Below are 18502 nucleotides of genomic sequence, written 5' to 3' on the forward strand. Positions count from 1 at the left end.
GATTACCCTCTCTGGCACATGTACAGTCAGTGATTACCCTCTATGGCACATCTACAGTCAGTGATTACCCTCTCTGGCACATGTACAGTCAGTGATTACCCTCTATGGCACATGTACAGTCAGCAATTGCCTTCTGTGGCACATGTACAGTCAGCAATTGCCTTCTGTGGCACATGTACAGTCAGTGATTACCCTCTATGGCACATGTACAGTCAGTGATTATCCTCTCTGGCACATGTACAGTCAGTGATAGCCTTTTGTGGCACATGTACAGTCAGTGATTGCCTTCTGTGGCACATGTACAGTCAGTGATTACCCTCTATGGCACATGTACAGTCAGTGATTACCCTCTATGGCACATGTACAGTCAGTGATTACCCTCTCTGGCACATGTACAGTCAGTGATTACCCTCTCTGGCACATGTACAGTCAGTGATTACCCTCTCTGGCACATGTACAGTCAGTGATTACCCTCTATGGCACATGTACAGTCAGCAATTGCCTTCTGTGGCACATGTACAGTCAGTGATAGCCTTTTGTGGCACATGTACAGTCAGTGATTGCCTTCTGTGGCACATGTACAGTCAGTGATTACCCTCTATGGCACATGTACAATCAGTGATTACCCTCTCTGGCACATGTACAGTCAGTGATTACCCTCTCTGGCACATGTACAGTCAGTGATTACCCTCTCTGGCACATGTACAGTCACTGATTACCCTCTCTGGCACATGTACAGTCAGTGATTACCCTCTCTGGCACATGTACAGTCAGTGATTACCCTCTATGGCACATGTACAGTCAGTGATTACCCTCTATGGGAACCAATTCTGTCCACGTGTTGGGATAGACCATAACAAAAAGTCCTATACAATCCAACGTGCCAGATTATAGTGGGTGGTATATACAAAACATCCCCTTCCCTCTACTATCCCACAACAAACTATGATGAGGACGGCGATAGATCTCATAATTCAGAATTAGGGCCACGTTACTACTATTCATTACTTCATGGCAAAGATCCAGATAGAATATTGTCTGTATTTTACACCTGTGTATAACAAATGGCCTCTATTACCTCTTGTTTGTAGAACAGTTCAGTCTACATGAGCCTGAAATGATAATGGTGTGATCACCACAGAAGATCCTCATCAGATGGAGCAGTGATGGTCCTCACCAGTGTATAAAATGTATGGACTAGTAGTAATATAATCGCACTATGCTACCTGACAATAGGAAAGTTACCTGCGCACATAGGGGTGCCCCAGAGCCTCCTCGGCTGTCAGCCTCTTGTCCGGGTTAAAGATGAGAAGTCTACTGAGCAGGTCGACAGCTTCTGGGGGGCAACTTTGAGGCACAAGCTCCACCAATGAAATTCTGTGACTACAGACAGAAGATAGAGAACATGCCATTTCTGCATTACAATCAATGAGCTGAAGTCTGTAACTATAAAGGAATATATTATTAGACCAATCACTGGGATAGATTCCAAGTTTACGCCCTTTTTCAATGTGAGAAACAACTGTAAATACAGAAGTAAAAGCTCCTGGAGAGCAATACTGTCTAACATAGACCCACATCTACTTGTAAATGCTGTTACATATTCTAGAGAGATAGAAGAAAGGGAGTTTGTCTCTATTGAGTATGGCAGTTACTATGGGCATTAATGTCGGTTGTCCGTTCATCTCTCATAAGCACAAATTTGCTAAGTACAGAGTATCAGAAGTGACATTGCAAATGACTAAATAGTGTTTATTGAACTCTCCAGGACAGGGCATTATTACAGATCAATGACTCTACTTTGGACAGTAAGTGATAGCACATTAGAAATTGTTCCCAGGAGACCAAACACGCCTTACTCATGTACAGTGAACACTCCTTACTGACGCAGTGCAGAGGAGATGGTGGGGGAGGGACTGAGCAAGTTTTACTGACGCAGTGCAGAAGAGATGGTGGGGAAGGGACTGAGCAAGTTTTACTGACGCAGTGCAGAAGAGATGGTGGGGAAGGGACTGAGCAAGTTTTACTGACGCAGTGCAGAAGAGATGGTGGGGAAGGGACTGAGCAAGTTTTACTGACGCAGTGCAGATGAGATGGTGGGGGAGGGACTGAGCAAGTTTTACTGACGCAGTGTAGAGGAGATGGTGGGGGAGGGACTGAGCAAGTTTTACTGACGACTCTTAGAGGAGATGGTGGGTGAGGGACTGAGCAAGTTTTACTGACGCCTTTTAGAGGAGATGGTGGGGGGGGGACTGAGCAAGTTTTACTGACGCAGTGCAGAGGCGATGGTGGGGGAGGGACTGAGCAAGTTTTACTGACGCAGTGCAGATGAGATGGTGGGGGAGGGACTGAGCAAGTTTTACTGACGCAGTGTAGAGGAGATGGTGGGGTGGGACTGAGCAAGTTTTACTGATGCATTATAGAGGAGATGGTGGGGGAGGGACTGAGCAAGTTTTACTGACGCATTTTAGAGGAGATGGTGGGGAGGGACTGAGCAAGTTTTACTGACGCAGTGTAGAGGAGATAGTGGGGGAGGGACTAAGCAAGTTTTACTGACGCAGTGCAGAGGAGATGGTGGGGGAGGGACTAAGCAAGTTTTACTGACGCAGTGCAGAGGAGATGGTGGGGGAGGGACTAAGCAAGTTTTACTGACGCAGTGCAGAGGAGATGGTGGGGGAGGGACTAAGCAAGTTTTACTGACGCAGTGCAGAGGAGATGGTGGGGGAGGGACTGAGCAAGTTTTACTGACGCAGTGTAGAGGGGATGGTGGGGGAGGGACTGAGCATACCTCACTGACGTAGAGGAGGGGGAATGGTGGGGTAGAGAAAGAGCATACCTCACTGACGTAGAGGAGGGGGAATGGTGGGGTAGAGAAAGAGCATACCTCACTGACGTAGAGGAGGGGGAATGGTGGGGTAGAGAAAGAGCATACCTCACTGACATAAAGGAGGGGGAATGGTGGGGTAGAGAAAGAGCATACCTCACTGACGTAGAGGAGGGGGAATGGTGGGGTAGAGAAAGAGCATATCTCACTGACATAGAGGAGGGGGAATGGTGGGGTAGAGACAGAGCATACCTCACTGACGTAGAGGAGGGGGAATGGTGGAGTAGAGAAAGAGCATACCTAACTGACGTAGAGGAGGGGGAATGGTGGGGTAGAGAAAGAGCATACCTCACTGACATAGAGGAGGGGGAATGGTGGGGTAGAGCAAGAGCATACCTCACTGATGTGGAGGAGGGGGAATGGTGGGGAAGAGAAAGAGCATACCTCACTGACAGAGGAGGGGGAATGGTGGGGTAGAGAAAGAGCATACCTCACTGACGTAGAGGAGGGGGAATGGTGGGGTAGAGAAAGAGCATATCTCACTGACATAGAGGAGGGGGAATGGTGGGGTAGAGACAGAGCATACCTCACTGACGTAGAGGAGGGGGAATGGTGGAGTAGAGAAAGAGCATACCTAACTGACGTAGAGGAGGGGGAATGGTGGGGTAGAGAAAGAGCATACCTCACTGACATAGAGGAGGGGGAATGGTGGGGTAGAGCAAGAGCATACCTCACTGATGTGGAGGAGGGGGAATGGTGGGGAAGAGAAAGAGCATACCTCACTGACAGAGGAGGGGGAATGGTGGGGTAGAGAAAGAGCACACCTCACTGACATAGAGGAGGGGGAATGGTGGGTAGAGAAAGAGCATACCTAACTGACGTAGAGGAGGGGGAATGGTGGGGTAGAGACAGAGCATACCTCACTGACGTAGAGGAGGGGGAATGGTGGGGTAGAGACAGAGCATACCTCACTGACATAGAGGAGGGGGAATGGTGGGGTAGAGACAGAGCATACCACACTGACGTAGAGGAGGGGGAATGGTGGAGTAGAGAAAGAGCATACCTAACTGACGTAGAGGAGGGGGAATGGTGGGGTAGAGAAAGAGCATACCTCGCTCAACATGGAGGATGGGGAATGGTGGGGTAGAGAAAGAGCATACCTCACTGACATAAAGGAGGGGGAATGGTGGGGTAGAGAAAGAGCATACCTCACTGACGTGGAGGAGGGGGAATGGTGGGGTAGAGCAAGAGCATACCTCACTGACGTAGAGGAGGGGGAATGGTGGGGTAGAGAAAGAGCATACCTCACTGACGTAGAGGAGGGGGAATGGTGGGGTAGAGAAAGAGCATACCTCACTGACATAGAGGAGGGGGAATGGTGGGGTAGAGCAAGAGCATACCTCACTGACGTGGAGGAGGGGGAATGGTGGGGTAGAGAAAGAGCATACCTCACTGACAGAGGAACGGGAATGGTGGGGTAGAGAAAGAGCACACCTCACTGACATAGAGGAGGGGGAATGGTGGGTAGAGAAAGAGCATACCTCACTGACGTAGAGGAGGGGGAATGGTGGGGTAGAGACAGAGCATACCTCACTGACGTAGAGGAGGGGGAATGGTGGGGTAGAGACAGAGCATACCTCACTGACATAGAGGAGGGGGAATGGTGGGGTAGAGACAGAGCATACCACACTGACGTAGAGGAGGGGGAATGGTGGAGTAGAGAAAGAGCATACCTAACTGACGTAGAGGAGGGGGAATGGTGGGGTAGAGAAAGAGCATACCTCACTGACGTAGAGGGGGAATGGTGGGGTAGAGAAAGAGCATACCTCACTGACGTAGAGGGGGAATGGTGGGTAGAGAAAGAGCATACCTCACTGACGTAGAGGAGGGGGAATGGTGGGGTAGAGAAAGAGCATACCTCACTGACATAGAGGAGGGGGAATGGTGGGGTAGAGAAAGAGCACACCTCACTGACATAGAGGAGGGGGAATGGTGGGGGAGAGACAGAACATACCTCACTGACATAGAGGAGGGGGAATGGTGGGGTAGAGAATGAGCACACCTCACTGACAAAGGAGGGGGAATGGTGGCGGAGAGAAAGAGCATACCTCACTGACGTGGAGGAGGGGGAATGGTGGGGTAGAGAAAGAGCATACCTCACTGACGTGGAGGAGGGGGAATGGTGGGGGAGAGACAGAGCATACCTCACTGACGTAGAGGAGGGGGAATGGTGGAGTAGAGAAAGAGCATACCTAACTGACGTAGAGGAGGGGGAATGGTGGGGTAGAGAAAGAGCATACCTCACTGACGTAGAGGAGGGGGAATGGTGGGTTAGAGAAAGAGCATACCTCACTGACGTAGAGGGGGAATGGTGGGGTAGAGAAAGAGCATTCCTCACTTACGTGGAGGAGGGGGAATGGTGGGGTAGAGAAAGAGCATACCTCACTGACGTAGAGGAGGGGGAATGGTGGGGTAGAGAAGGAGCATACCTCACTGACGTAGTGGAGGGGGAATGGTGGGGTAGAGAAGCAGCATACCTCACTGACGTAGTGGAGGGGGAATGGTGGGGTAGAGAAAGAGCATACCTCACTGACGTAGAGGAGGGGGAATGGTGGGTTAGAGAAAGAGCATACCTCACTGACATAGAGGAGGGGGAATGGTGGGGGAGAGACAGAACATACCTCACTGACATAGAGGAGGGGGAATGGTGGGGTAGAGAATGAGCACACCTCACTGACATAGAGGAGGGGGAATGGTGGGGGAGAGACAGAGCATACCGCAATGACGTAGAGGAGGGGGAATGGTGGGGTAGAGAAAGAGCATACCTCACTGACGTGGAGGAGGGGGAATGGTGGGGTAGAGAAAGAGCACACCTCACTGACGTAGAGGAGGGGGAATGGTGGGGTAGAGACAGAGCATACCTCACTGACGTAGAGGAGGGGGAATGGTGGGGTAGAGAAAGAGCATACCTCACTGACGTGGAGGAGGGGGAATGGTGGGGTAGAGAAAGAGCACACCTCACTGACGTAGAGGAGGGGGAATGGTGGGGTAGAGACAGAGCATACCTCACTGACGTAGAGGAGGGGGAATGGTGGGGTAGAGAATGAGCATACCTCACTGACGTGGAGGAGGAATGGTGAGGTAGAGACAGAGCATACCTCACTGACGTAGAGGAGGGGGAATGGTTGGTTAGAGAATGAGCATACCTCACTGACGTGGAGGAGGAATGGTGGGGTAGAGAATGAGCATACCTCACTGACGTGGAGGAGGAATGGTGGGGTAGAGAAGGAGCATACCTCACTGACGTAGTGGAGGGGGAATGGTGGGGTAGAGAAAGAGCATACCTCACTGACGTAGAGGAGGGGGAATGGTGGGGTAGAGAAAGAGCATACCTCACTGACGTAGAGGAGGGGGAATGGTGGGGTAGAGAAAGAGCATACCTCACTGACGTAGAGGAGGGGGAATGGTTGGGTAGAGAAAGAGCATACCTCACTGACGTAGAGGGGGAATGGTGGGGTAGAGAAAGAGCATACCTCACTGACGTAGAGGAGGGGGAATGGTGGGGTAGAGAAAGAGCATACCTCACTGACGTAGAGGAGGGGGAATGGTGGGGTAGAGAAAGAGCATACCTCACTGACGTAGAGGAGGGGGAATGGTGGGGTAGAGAAAGAGCATACTTCACTGACATAGAGGAGGGGGAATGGTGGGGGAGAGACAGAGCATACCTCACTGACGTAGAGGAGGGGGAATGGTGGGGGAGAGACAGAGCATACCTCACTGACGTAGAGGAGGGGGAATGGTGGGGTAGAGAAAGAGCATACCTCACTGACGTAGAGGAGGGGGAATGGTGGGGTAGAGACAGAGCATACCTCACTGACGTAGAGGAGGGGGAATGGTGGGGTAGAGAAAGAGCATACCTCACTGACGTGGAGGAGGGGGAATGGTGGGGTAGAGAAAGAGCACACCTCACTGACGTAGAGGAGGGGGAATGGTGGGGGAGAGACAGAGCATACCTCACTGACGTAGAGGAGGGGGAATGGTGGGGTAGAGAAAGAGCATACCTCACTGACGTAGAGGAGGGGGAATGGTGGGGTAGAGACAGAGCATACCTCACTGACGTAGAGGAGGGGGAATGGTGGGGTAGAGAAAGAGCATACCTCACTGACGTGGAGGAGGGGGAATGGTGGGGTAGAGAAAGAGCACACCTCACTGACGTAGAGGAGGGGGAATGGTGGGGTAGAGACAGAGCATACCTCACTGACGTAGAGGAGGGGGAATGGTGGGGTAGAGAATGAGCATACCTCACTGACGTGGAGGAGGAATGGTGAGGTAGAGACAGAGCATACCTCACTGACGTAGAGGAGGGGGAATGGTTGGGTAGAGAATGAGCATACCTCACTGACGTGGAGGAGGAATGGTGGGGTAGAGAATGAGCATACCTCACTGACGTGGAGGAGGAATGGTGGGGTAGAGAAAGAGCATACCTCACTGACGTAGAGGAGGGGGAATGGTGGGGTAGAGAAAGAGCATACCTCACTGACGTAGAGGAGGGGGAATGGTGGGGTAGAGAAAGAGCATACCACACTGATGTAGAGAAGGGGGAATGGTGGAGTAGAGAAAGAGCATACCTAACTGACGTAGAGGAGGGGGAATGGTGGGGTAGAGAAAGAGCATACCTCACTGACGTAGAGGGGGAATGGTGGGGTAGAGAAAGAGCATACCTCACTGACGTAGAGGGGGAATGGTGGGGTAGAGAAAGAGCATACCTCACTGACGTAAAGGGGGAATGGTGGGGTAGAGAAAGAGCATACCTCACTGACGTAGAGGGGGAATGGTGGGGTAGAGAAGGAGCATACCTCACTGATGTAGAGGAGGGGGAATGGTGGGGTAGAGAAGGCGCATACCTCACTGACGTAGTGGAGGGGGAATGGTGGGGTAGAGAAGGAGCATACCTCACTGACGTGGAGGAGGGGGAATGGTGGGGGAGAGAAAGAGCACACCTCACTGACGTAGAGGAGGGGGAATGGTGGGGTAGAGAAAGAGCACACCTCACTGACGTAGAGGAGGAGGAATGGTGGGGTAGAGAAAGAGCACACCTCACTGACATAGAGGAGGGGGAATGGTGGGGGAGAGAAAGAGCATACCTCACTGACGTAGAGGAGGGGGAATGGTGGGGTAGAGAAAGAGCACACCTCACTGACGTAGAGGAGGAGGAATGGTGGGGTAGAGAAAGAGCACACCTCACTGACATAGAGGAGGGGGAATGGTGGGGTAGAGAAAGAGCATACCTCAACTGACGTAGAGGAGGGGGAATGGTGGGGTAGAGAAAGAGCATACCTCACTGACATAGAGGAGGGGGAATGGTGGGGGAGAGACAGAGCATACCTCACTGACGTAGAGGAGGGGGAATGGTGGGGTAGAGAATGAGCACACCTCACTGACGTAGAGGAGGAGGAATGGTGGGGTAGAGAAAGAGCACACCTCACTGACATAGAGGAGGGGGAATGGTGGGGTAGAGAATGAGCATACCTCACTGACATAGAGGAGGGGGAATGGTGGGGGAGAGACAAAGCATACCTCACTGACGTAGAGGAGGGGGAATGGTGGGGTAGAGAATGAGCATACCTCACTGACGTAGAGGAGGGGGAATGGTGGGGTAGAGAAAGAGCATACCTCACTGACATAGAGGAGGGGGAATGGTGGGGTAGAGAAAGAGCACACCTCACTGACATAGAGGAGGGGGAATGGTGGGGTAGAGACAGAGCATACCTCACTGACGTAGAGGAGGGGGAATGGTGGGGTAGAGAAAGAGCATACCTCACTGACGTAGAGGAGGGGGAATGGTGGGGTAGAGACAGAGCATACCTCACTGACGTAGAGGAGGGGGAATGGTGGGGTAGAGAATGAGCATACCTCACTGACATAGAGGAGGGGGAATGGTGGGGTAGAGAAAGAGCATACCTCACTGACGTAGAGGAGGGGGAATGGTTGGGTAGAGAATGAGCATACCTCACTGACGTGGAGGAGGAATGGTGGGGTAGAGAATGAGCATACCTCACTGACGTGGAGGAGGAATGGTGGGGTAGAGAAAGAGCATACCTCACTGACGTAGAGGAGGGGGAATGGTGGGGGAGAGAAAGAGCACACCTCACTGACGTAGAGGAGGGGGAATGGTGGGGTAGAGAAAGAGCATACCACACTGATGTAGAGAAGGGGGAATGGTGGAGTAGAGAAAGAGCATACCTAACTGACGTAGAGGAGGGGGAATGGTGGGGTAGAGAATGAGCATACCTCACTGACGAAAAATATACATATGTAGAAAAGTTAAACTCCCAGGTAGCAGGTGAATTACTGCTGTGAGTAGTCATTAGATAAGCAGTGGCGGGCTGGGCCGGGGGGCAGGGTGCCATGTGCCCCCCGGGCCGCACCGCGTGTGTAGCGCTGACCGGACGGTGTTCGGTCAGCGCTACACAGCACAAACACACAGCCGCCGGCTCAGTCAGCTGTGTGTTTGCTTTAGCAGCTGATGAGAGTCAGACAGACTCATCGGCTTCTGCTCCCACTGCCAGAGCCGGACATCTTCCAGCTCCCGCAGTGGGTAATGGGACCAGGAGCAGGAGCAGGTGTCAGGTAAGTGTGTTTTTTTTTTTTTTTTTTATTATGTCTCTACTGCGGGGGCGGGGGCGGGGGGGGGGGGGGAGACTACTGGGAGCACTACAAGGGGGGGACTACTGGGAGCACTACAAGGGGAATACTACTGGGGGCACTACAAGGGGGGGACTACTGGGAGCACTACAAGGGGAATACTACTGAGGGCACTACAAGGGGGGGAATACTACTACTGGGGGCACTACAAGGGGGGGACTACTACTACTGGGGGCACTACAAGGGGGGGACTACTACTACTGGGGGCACTACAAGGGGGGGACTACTACTACTGGGGGAAGTACAAGCGGGGAACTACTACTACTGGGGGCACTACAAGGGCAGGACTACTACTACAGGGGGCACTACAAGGGGGGAATACTACTGGGGGCACTACAAGGGGGGGACTACTGGGAGCACTATATGGGGGGAATACTACTGGGGGCACTACAAGGGGGGGAATACTGCTACTGGGGGCACTACAAGGGGGGGACTACTACTACTGGGTGCACTACAAGGGGGGGGACTACTACTACTGGGGGAACTACAAGGGGGGGACTACTACTACTGGGGGAACTACAAGGGCAGGACTACTACTACTGGGGGCACTATAAGGGGGGGACTACTACTGGGGGCACTACAAGGGGGTACTACTACTGGGGGGGACTACTACTAGGGGCACTACAAGGGGAGGGGACTACTACTAGGGGCATTGCATAGGGGGGAGGGGACTACTACTAGGGCACTACATAGCAGGGAGGGTACTACCACTGGGGGCACTGCATCGAGGGACCACTGCTGGAGGCTCTATATAAAGGGCAATAGTGGGGGTACTGCATAGGGGGAAGACTACAACTGGGGCCACTATTTAAGGGGCACTGCATAAGGGTTACCACTACTGGGGGCACAAGGGGCACTGCATAGGGGGGATCACTACTGGGGGCACTACTCGAGGCCTGCATAAGGGTGTCCTCCTGTGGCACAGGGTGGCACTGCATATGGGTACTATGACAGGGGGCTGCCCCTAATCTTTATTTTTACCTTACATTAATCCCATATGGACCCGCCTCCTCCCTAGAACACTTGAGTGGGGGGGGCGCCGTAGCACGCACGTTCTTTCGGGCACCCTGGCTACACGCTACTCCTCTGCCAGGGCCGCCTGCATGCATTTGCCCCCCAGGCTAAAAGTTGCCAGCCAGCCCCTGCTATTGGAGGTACTCAACGATGGATCATACGACTGTGAGTAGTCATTAGATAACTATTGGGGGTACTCGCCGATGGATCATATTACTGAGTAGTCATTAGATAGCTATTGGGGGTACTTACCGATGGATCATACGGCTGATGACTGATGCTCCATACTCTGATTTTATAGCCAGGATATCTGTAAGGAAAGGCAATCCTGATTACAGTTTCAGTAAATGTCTGAATTCCTGGTACTGGGATCTCTAGTACATAATAACAAAGAATAAAGTCTAGCGATATACAGGTTGAGTCTCCCATATCCAAAATGCTTGGGACCAGAGGTATTTTGGATATCGTAATATTACGTATTTCGGAATATTTGAATACAGGAGACTCAACCTGTACTATATTACATTATGTTAGAATTCCCACTAGAAAACAGCAAATTATAACTTACTGATACTTTTGTTTCTTTGAGATACTTCATGGCAGCCATTACTCTGGGATTAGACAGGAAGTTTTTTCCCCTTTTTAGGGCACGCCCACTTAGTGTATGTAGGTTCCCTCCACCTATACCTTCCTTAGTCTTTTGAGTGTCTCCTCACATTCCTGGTAAAAAACACAATAGGGAGGGTATATTGTAGGCTGCCATGAAGTATCTCGAAGACACAATTATTGGTGTTTTAATGTGTAGTTTTCTTCTTCTTATTTCATGGCGGCCATTACTCTGGGATATACCAAAGCATAATATATGGGGGGATAATAAATGGTCAAACAGAAAAGAAGTTCATGCTTAATGAGTATATTTATTCAAGCCACTGCCATGCTGAGGACATGACTTCCTAAGTGGGCATCTGAAACATCCAAAGAATAATGCTTTGAGAAAGTATGAAGAGATGACCAGGCAGCTGCTGCACAGATGTCTGTCACAGATACTTCAGCCGTAATCAATAGTTTGATCCATCTTGCGATTGTCTGTTTCGTGGGTGCTCCACCTTTTCTTGCACCCGTGTGCAGGACATACAGATGCTTAGTTTTACAAAAGTCTTTAACTCTGTCTAAACAGACAGAAATCCCCGCACCAGATCTAGCATATGTAGTCTCTCCTCTCTCGTTTTGGTTGAGGAAAAAATTAACAGAAAGTAATTTCTTGGTTTAGATGAAATGTTGAAACTACTTTCTGCAGGAAACTTGGATTTGTCCTAAGAACAACTTTATCTGGTAGGATATTTAAATAGGGCTCTTCTGCCCATAATGCTTGTAGTTCACCAATTCTTCTTGCTGAAGTAATAGCAGTTAGAAAAACTACTTTCCAGGTTAGTAGCTTCATCAGAATCATGTAATGGTTCGACAGGGGGTAACATTAATGCATTCAGCATTAGGTTCAAGTCCCATGGGGCGAAGGCCGACCTAAGTTGGGGCATATGCTTTTCATTGCTTGGCAGAACATTTTTACAAGATTCTCCTAGGATAATCTTCTGCCCAATAGAATACTTAATGCTGCAATTTGTACCTTAATGGCTGAAGCTGCAAGACCTTTTTCAAATCCATCATGTGAAAACTGTAGTACTTGGGGTCTATCGGCCTTCATTACATCAAACCTTGAGCCAGCCCAAAATATAAATGTTTTCCAGATGCTATAATAGAGATCTGAAGATATTCTCTTTCTTGTTTGCATAAGAAATCATGCCACTTGTTTAGACAATCCTTTCTGTTTCAGTAGTTCCTGTTCTATGTCCACACCATCAAATGAATATTTGGAAGATTTGGATGGAACAACGGACCTGGTATGATCGGCAAAGTCCATGGATCTTCTACGGCTATTCTCACCAACGTTGGGAACCACACTCTTCTTGGCCAAAAAGGAAGGACTATTATTACTTCTACTCGTTCTTCTCTGATCTTTTTTGGTACACGAGAATCATTGGAAATGGTGGGAACACATATCCCAGTTTGAAATTCCATGGTAGAGAAAATGTGTCAACTCCACTTCTTCGTGGTAGGTGGTATTTGGAAAACAAATAGTGGTACCTTTGTGTTCTATTGTGTTGCCATCAAATCTATCTGTGGATGACCAATACTTATCACTATGCTCTGAAAAACTTGGGTATCCAGTTCCCATTCCCCTGGTAGCACTTTGTGTCTGCTGAGGAAATCTGCAATGACATTGTTCTTACCTGGTACATGAAGGGCTGACAAGGAACAGAGATACTCTTCTGCCCATTGCAGAATTCTTGACACTTCTTAAATTAGGACTCGACTCCTGGTACCACCTTGATGATTGAGATATGTCACTACCGCTACATTGTCTGAAAACACCTTTAGATGTTGTCCTTTTAAGTGAGCTTGGAAACCATTTATAGCATTCCAAACCTCCCTCATTTCTTTCTGATTTGAGTACATCATCTTCTCCGTGGCATTCCAGAGTCCTTGTAGACTTTGCACCAATAGATGTGCTCCCCATCCTGTTGAGCTTGCGTCGGTAGTTAGAATCAAACATGGTTTCTGATAATGATGTTGTTCTGAAGTTTAGTTCTGTACTTGTCCAACAACCTAGAGAATTTTTCCTGTCTTGATGGAGGCTTATCCGGTAAGACAGAGGAAACAATTTCCTGCTGTACTGAAGTAGGTTCCTCTGTAATTTTCTAATTCTCCACCTTGCATCTGGAATTATATCTATGGTAGATGACCTCATTCCCAATAGACGTGACCCTAGACGTAGCAGTATTCTGACACATAGCTGAACTAAAGAAGACAGTCTTCGGATCTTTGCACATCTTTTTTCTGACAGTTCTATAGTGTTTTTTCAAGTGTCTACCTGCACACCCAGGAATTGTATTTGCTGTGGTGGATCTGACTCTTCCCAATATATTATCCAACTGTGACACTGAAGAAATGTTATGGTTCTGTCCACAGTTTATCTCATCATCTTTCTTGAGCTTCTGATAATTAGCAGATAGTCCAGATGTGACCAGATTGCTATACATTGTCTCCTCAGGCAAGATATAAGGATCTCCAACACCTTTGTAAATGTTCTCGGGGATGTAGCCAAACGGAAAGGTAGGCAGGTAAATTGGAGATGTTTTTCTTGGATTCAGAATCTCAGAAACTGTCAATATTTTTTGCATACCGGAAAATGAACACAGGCATCCTTTAGAGCAGAGGTTCCCAACCACGGTCCTCAAGGCACACTAACAGTCCAAGTTTTAAGGATAGCCATAGTTGAGCACAGGTGACTTAATTAGTACCTTAGTTATTTTGATTTAACCATCTGTGATGAAGCATGGATATCACTAAAACCAGGACTGTTAGTGCGCCTTGAGGACTGAGGTTGGGAATCGCTGCGTTAGAGCTATTGATGCCAGGAAGTCGTTTTGTCTTATGTCCATCAGAATGGATATCAGAGAGTTTCCATATGAAATTTCTTTACTCTAACAAGTTTGTTCAATTGTCTGAGATACTAAATAGTTCAGAATCCTCTTATAGCTTTTTCTACCCTAAAAAATGGAGAATGAAAACATTTCCTCTCTTCTGACCGCGGGACAATTTCTACAGCTTTTGAGATGATCAATTTTTTTTATACTGTTTTCTAGAGCTCTGATCTCCAAAGTTACCCCTGGAACCCTGACTCCACAAATTTGCTTATTTTGGGGATTTCTAAAAATTCTATCCTGTACCCCTGAGACATCACTTCAAGCATTCATCTATCTTGAACAGACTTCTTCCATTGTCTGGCAAACTCCAGAAGTCTGCCCCCTACTGGCACGTGTATGGGGATCCTGTAGTAGTCATCGTCTCTGATTTCCTCTCCTGTAGGTCTGGTGAAAGGATGGACTAGTCATCCCTGAGTATCTGCCACTGTATTGCCACCCAGGTTTATAACTTTTGGCTTCTTTATAATGTTGTTTAGCAGATGCCATAGGGTACCTACTTCGCCTATCTTGAGGCAATTTTATAGATTTACCTCCCGTCATTTGAGTAAAATGCCTTCCAATTTATTATAAAATAGCAGGGAACCCTCAAATAGTAAAGAGACCGGTCTATTATTTGAATGCATATCGGCTGCCCACAAACGCAGCCATAGGGCTCTTCTCGCCAGCACAGATTTTACAGTAAGCGAAGCCTCACAAGGTATTCAATAACTTTACTATTAATAGAAAGACTCCTCAGTAAATAATTTCTTGAAATTCCCTTTTTCAAGTCTGTGTGCATTACAGACACCGGGGGCATATTTACTAAAGTGAGAGTTTTTAGAAATGGAGATTGTTTGCTATGGGCAACATCTCCACTTCTAAAAATAAAAATAAAAAAATCTCTCTTTAGTAAATATACCCCCCCCCCACCCCCAGAGTTTCAAAGTTCTGGATACTGAAGCTGTCACGACACCAGATTTCAGAAAAACGACTGCAGAGCTATGCAATTTCTTTAAAGAACTTTCAATGCTTTTATCCATGCTATCACTTAGTACAGTATTATCCTTAGTACGGTACTTATCCATGCTATCATTTAGTACGGTACTTATCCATGCTGTCACTTAATACAGTACAGTACTTATCCATGCTATCATTTAGTACAGTACTTATCCATGCTATCACTTAGTACAGTATTATCCTTAGTACGGTACTTATCCATGCTATCATTTAGTACGGTACTTATCCATGCTATCATTTAGTACGGTACTTATCCATGCTGTCACTTAATACAGTACAGTACTTATCCATGCTATCATTTAGTACAGTACTTATCCATGCTATCACTTAGTACAGTATTATCCTTAGTACGGTACTTATCCATGCTATCATTTAGTACGGTACTTATCCATGCTGTCACTTAATACAGTACAGTACTTATCCATGCTATCATTTAGTACAGTACTTATCCATGCTATCACTTAGTACAGTATTATCCTTAGTACGGTACTTATCCATGCTATCATTTAGTACGGTACTTATCCATGCTATCATTTAGTACGGTACTTATCCATGCTGTCACTTAATACAGTACAGTACTTATCCATGCTATCATTTAGTACAGTACTTATCCATGCTATCACTTAGTACAGTATTATCCTTAGTACGGTACTTATCCATGCTATCATTTAGTACGGTACTTATCCATGCTGTCACTTAATACAGTACAGTACTTATCCATGCTATCATTTAGTACAGTACTTATCCATGCTATCACTTCGTACAGTACAGTATTATCCTTAGTACAGTACTTATCCATGCTATCATTTAGTACGGTACTTATCCATGCTGTCACTTAATAGAGTACAGTACTTATCCATGCTATCATTTAGTACAGTACTTATCCATGCTATCACTTAGTACAGTACTATCCTTAGTACAGTGCAGTATTATCCTTAGTACAGTATTACCCTTAGTACAGTATTACCCTTAGTACAGTACTTATCCATTCTATCACTTAGTACAATATTATCCTTAGTACAGTGCAGTATTATCCTTAGTACAGTGCAGTATTACCCTTAGTACAGTACTTATCCATGCTAAGTGATAGCATGGATAAGTACTGTACTAAGTGATAGCATGGATAAGTACTGTACTAAGGGTAATACTGCACTGTACTAAGTGATAGCATGGATAAGTACTGTACTAAGTGATAGCATGGATAAGTACTGTACTAAGGAGAAGTACCGTACTAAATGATAGCATGGATAAGTACTGTACTAAGGGTAATACTGTACTATCATTTAGTACGGTACTTCTCCTTAGTACAGTACTTATCCATGCTATCACTTAGTACAGTACAGTATTATCCTTAGTACAGTACTTATCCATGCTATCACTTAGTACAGTACTTATCCATGCTGTCACTTAGTACAGTACAGTACTTATCCATTCTATCACTTAGTACAATATTATCCTTAGTACAGTGCAGTATTATCCTTAGTACAGTATTACCCTTAGTACAGTACTTATCCATTCTATCACTTAGTACAATATTATCCTTAGTACAGTGCAGTATTATCCTTAGTACAGTATTACCCTTAGTACAGTACTTATCCATGCTATCACTTAGTACAGTATTATCCTTAGTACAGTGCAGTATTATCCTTAGTACAGTACTTATCCATGCTGTCACTTAGTACAGTATTATCCTTAGTACAGTGCAGTATTATCCTTAGTACAGTATTACCATTAGTACAGTACTTATCCATTCTATCACTTAGTACAATATTATCCTTAGTACAGTACTTAGCATGGATAAGTACTGTACTAAGTGATAGCATGGATAAGTACTGTACTAAGTGATAGCATGGATATCACTTAGTACAATATTATCCTTAGTACAGTGCAGTATTATCCTTAGCATGGATAAGTACTGTACTAAGTGATAGCATGGATAAGTACTGTACTAAGGAGAAGTACCGTACTAAATGATAGCATGGATAAGTACTGCACTAAGGGTAATACTGTACTATCATTTAGTACGGTACTTCTCCTTAGTACAGTACTTATCCATGCTATCACTTAGTACAGTACTTATCCATGCTATCACTTAGTACAGTATTATCCTTAGTACAGTACTTATCCATGCTATCACTTAGTACAGTACTTATCCATGCTGTCACTTAGTACAGTACAGTACTTATCCATGCTGTCACTTAGTACAGTACAGTACTTATCCATGCTGTCACTTAGTACAGTACAGTACTTATCCATGCTGTCACTTAGTACAGTACAGTACTTATCCATGCTGTCACTTAGTACAGTATTATCCTTAGTACAGTGCAGTATTATCCTTAGTACAGTATTACCCTTAGTACAGTACTTATCCATGCTATCATTTAGTACAGTACAGTATTATCCTTAGTACAGAGCATGGATAAGTACTGTACTAAGGATAATACTGCACTGTACTAAGGATAATACTGTACTGTACTAAATGATAGCATGGATAAGTACTGTACTAAGGGTAATACTGTACTAAGGATAATACTGCACTGTACTAAGGATAATACTGTACTAAGTGACAGCATGGATAAGTACTGTACTGTACTAAGTGACAGCATGGATAAGTACTGTACTGTACTAAGTGACAGCATGGATAAGTACTGTACTGTACTAAGTGACAGCATGGATAAGTACTGTACTGTACTAAGTGACAGCATGGATAAGTACTGTACTAAGTGATAGCATGGATAAGTACTGTACTAAGGATAATACTGCAATCACTTAGTACAGTACTTATCCATGCTGTCACTTAGTACAGTATTATCCTTAGTACAGTGCAGTATTATCCTTAGTACAGTATTACCCTTAGTACAGTACTTATCCATGCTATCACTTAGTACAGTACTTATCCATGCTATCACTTAGTACAATATTATCCTTAGTACAGTGCAGTATTATCCTTAGCATGGATAAGTACTGTACTAATGGTAATACTGCACTGTACTAAGTGATAGCATGGATAAGTACTGTACTAAGTGATAGCATGGATAAGTACTGTACTAAGGAGAAGTACCGTACTAAATGATAGCATGGATAAGTACTGTACTAAGGGTAATACTGTACTATCATTTAGTACGGTACTTCTCCTTAGTACAGTACTTATCCATGCTATCACTTAGTACAGTACTTATCCATGCTATCACTTAGTACAGTACAGTATTATCCTTAGTACAGTACTTATCCATGCTAAGGATAATACTGCACTGTACTAAGGATAATATTGTACTAAGTGATAGAATGGATAAGTACTGTACTAAGGGTAATACTGTACTAAGGATAATACTGCACTGTACTAAGGATAGTACTGTACTAAGTGATAGCATGGATAAGTACTGTACTAAATGATAGCATGGATAAGTACTGTACTGTA

The 18502-nt window shown here is 46.4% G+C and overlaps 1 protein-coding gene across 1 annotated transcript in view; it reads right to left on the reverse strand.

Moving 5' to 3' along the window:
* Positions 1–18502, reverse strand: part of MAPK15 (mitogen-activated protein kinase 15) — a 263796-nt gene that overhangs the window by 70842 nt on the left and 174452 nt on the right. Inside the window, exons 9-10 of the mRNA XM_088461832.1 lie at positions 10796–10853; positions 1246–1383 (exon numbers count right to left, since the gene is read on the reverse strand). Coding sequence (XP_088317958.1) covers positions 1246–1383; positions 10796–10853 — 196 coding nt within the window. The remainder of the gene's footprint in view (positions 1–1245; positions 1384–10795; positions 10854–18502) is intronic.

The sequence above is a fragment of the Taudactylus pleione genome, unplaced genomic scaffold, assembly GCF_031769625.1.
Source record: "Taudactylus pleione unplaced genomic scaffold, aTauple2 ptg001108l, whole genome shotgun sequence".
NCBI classification, from domain to species: domain Eukaryota; kingdom Metazoa; phylum Chordata; class Amphibia; order Anura; family Myobatrachidae; genus Taudactylus; species Taudactylus pleione.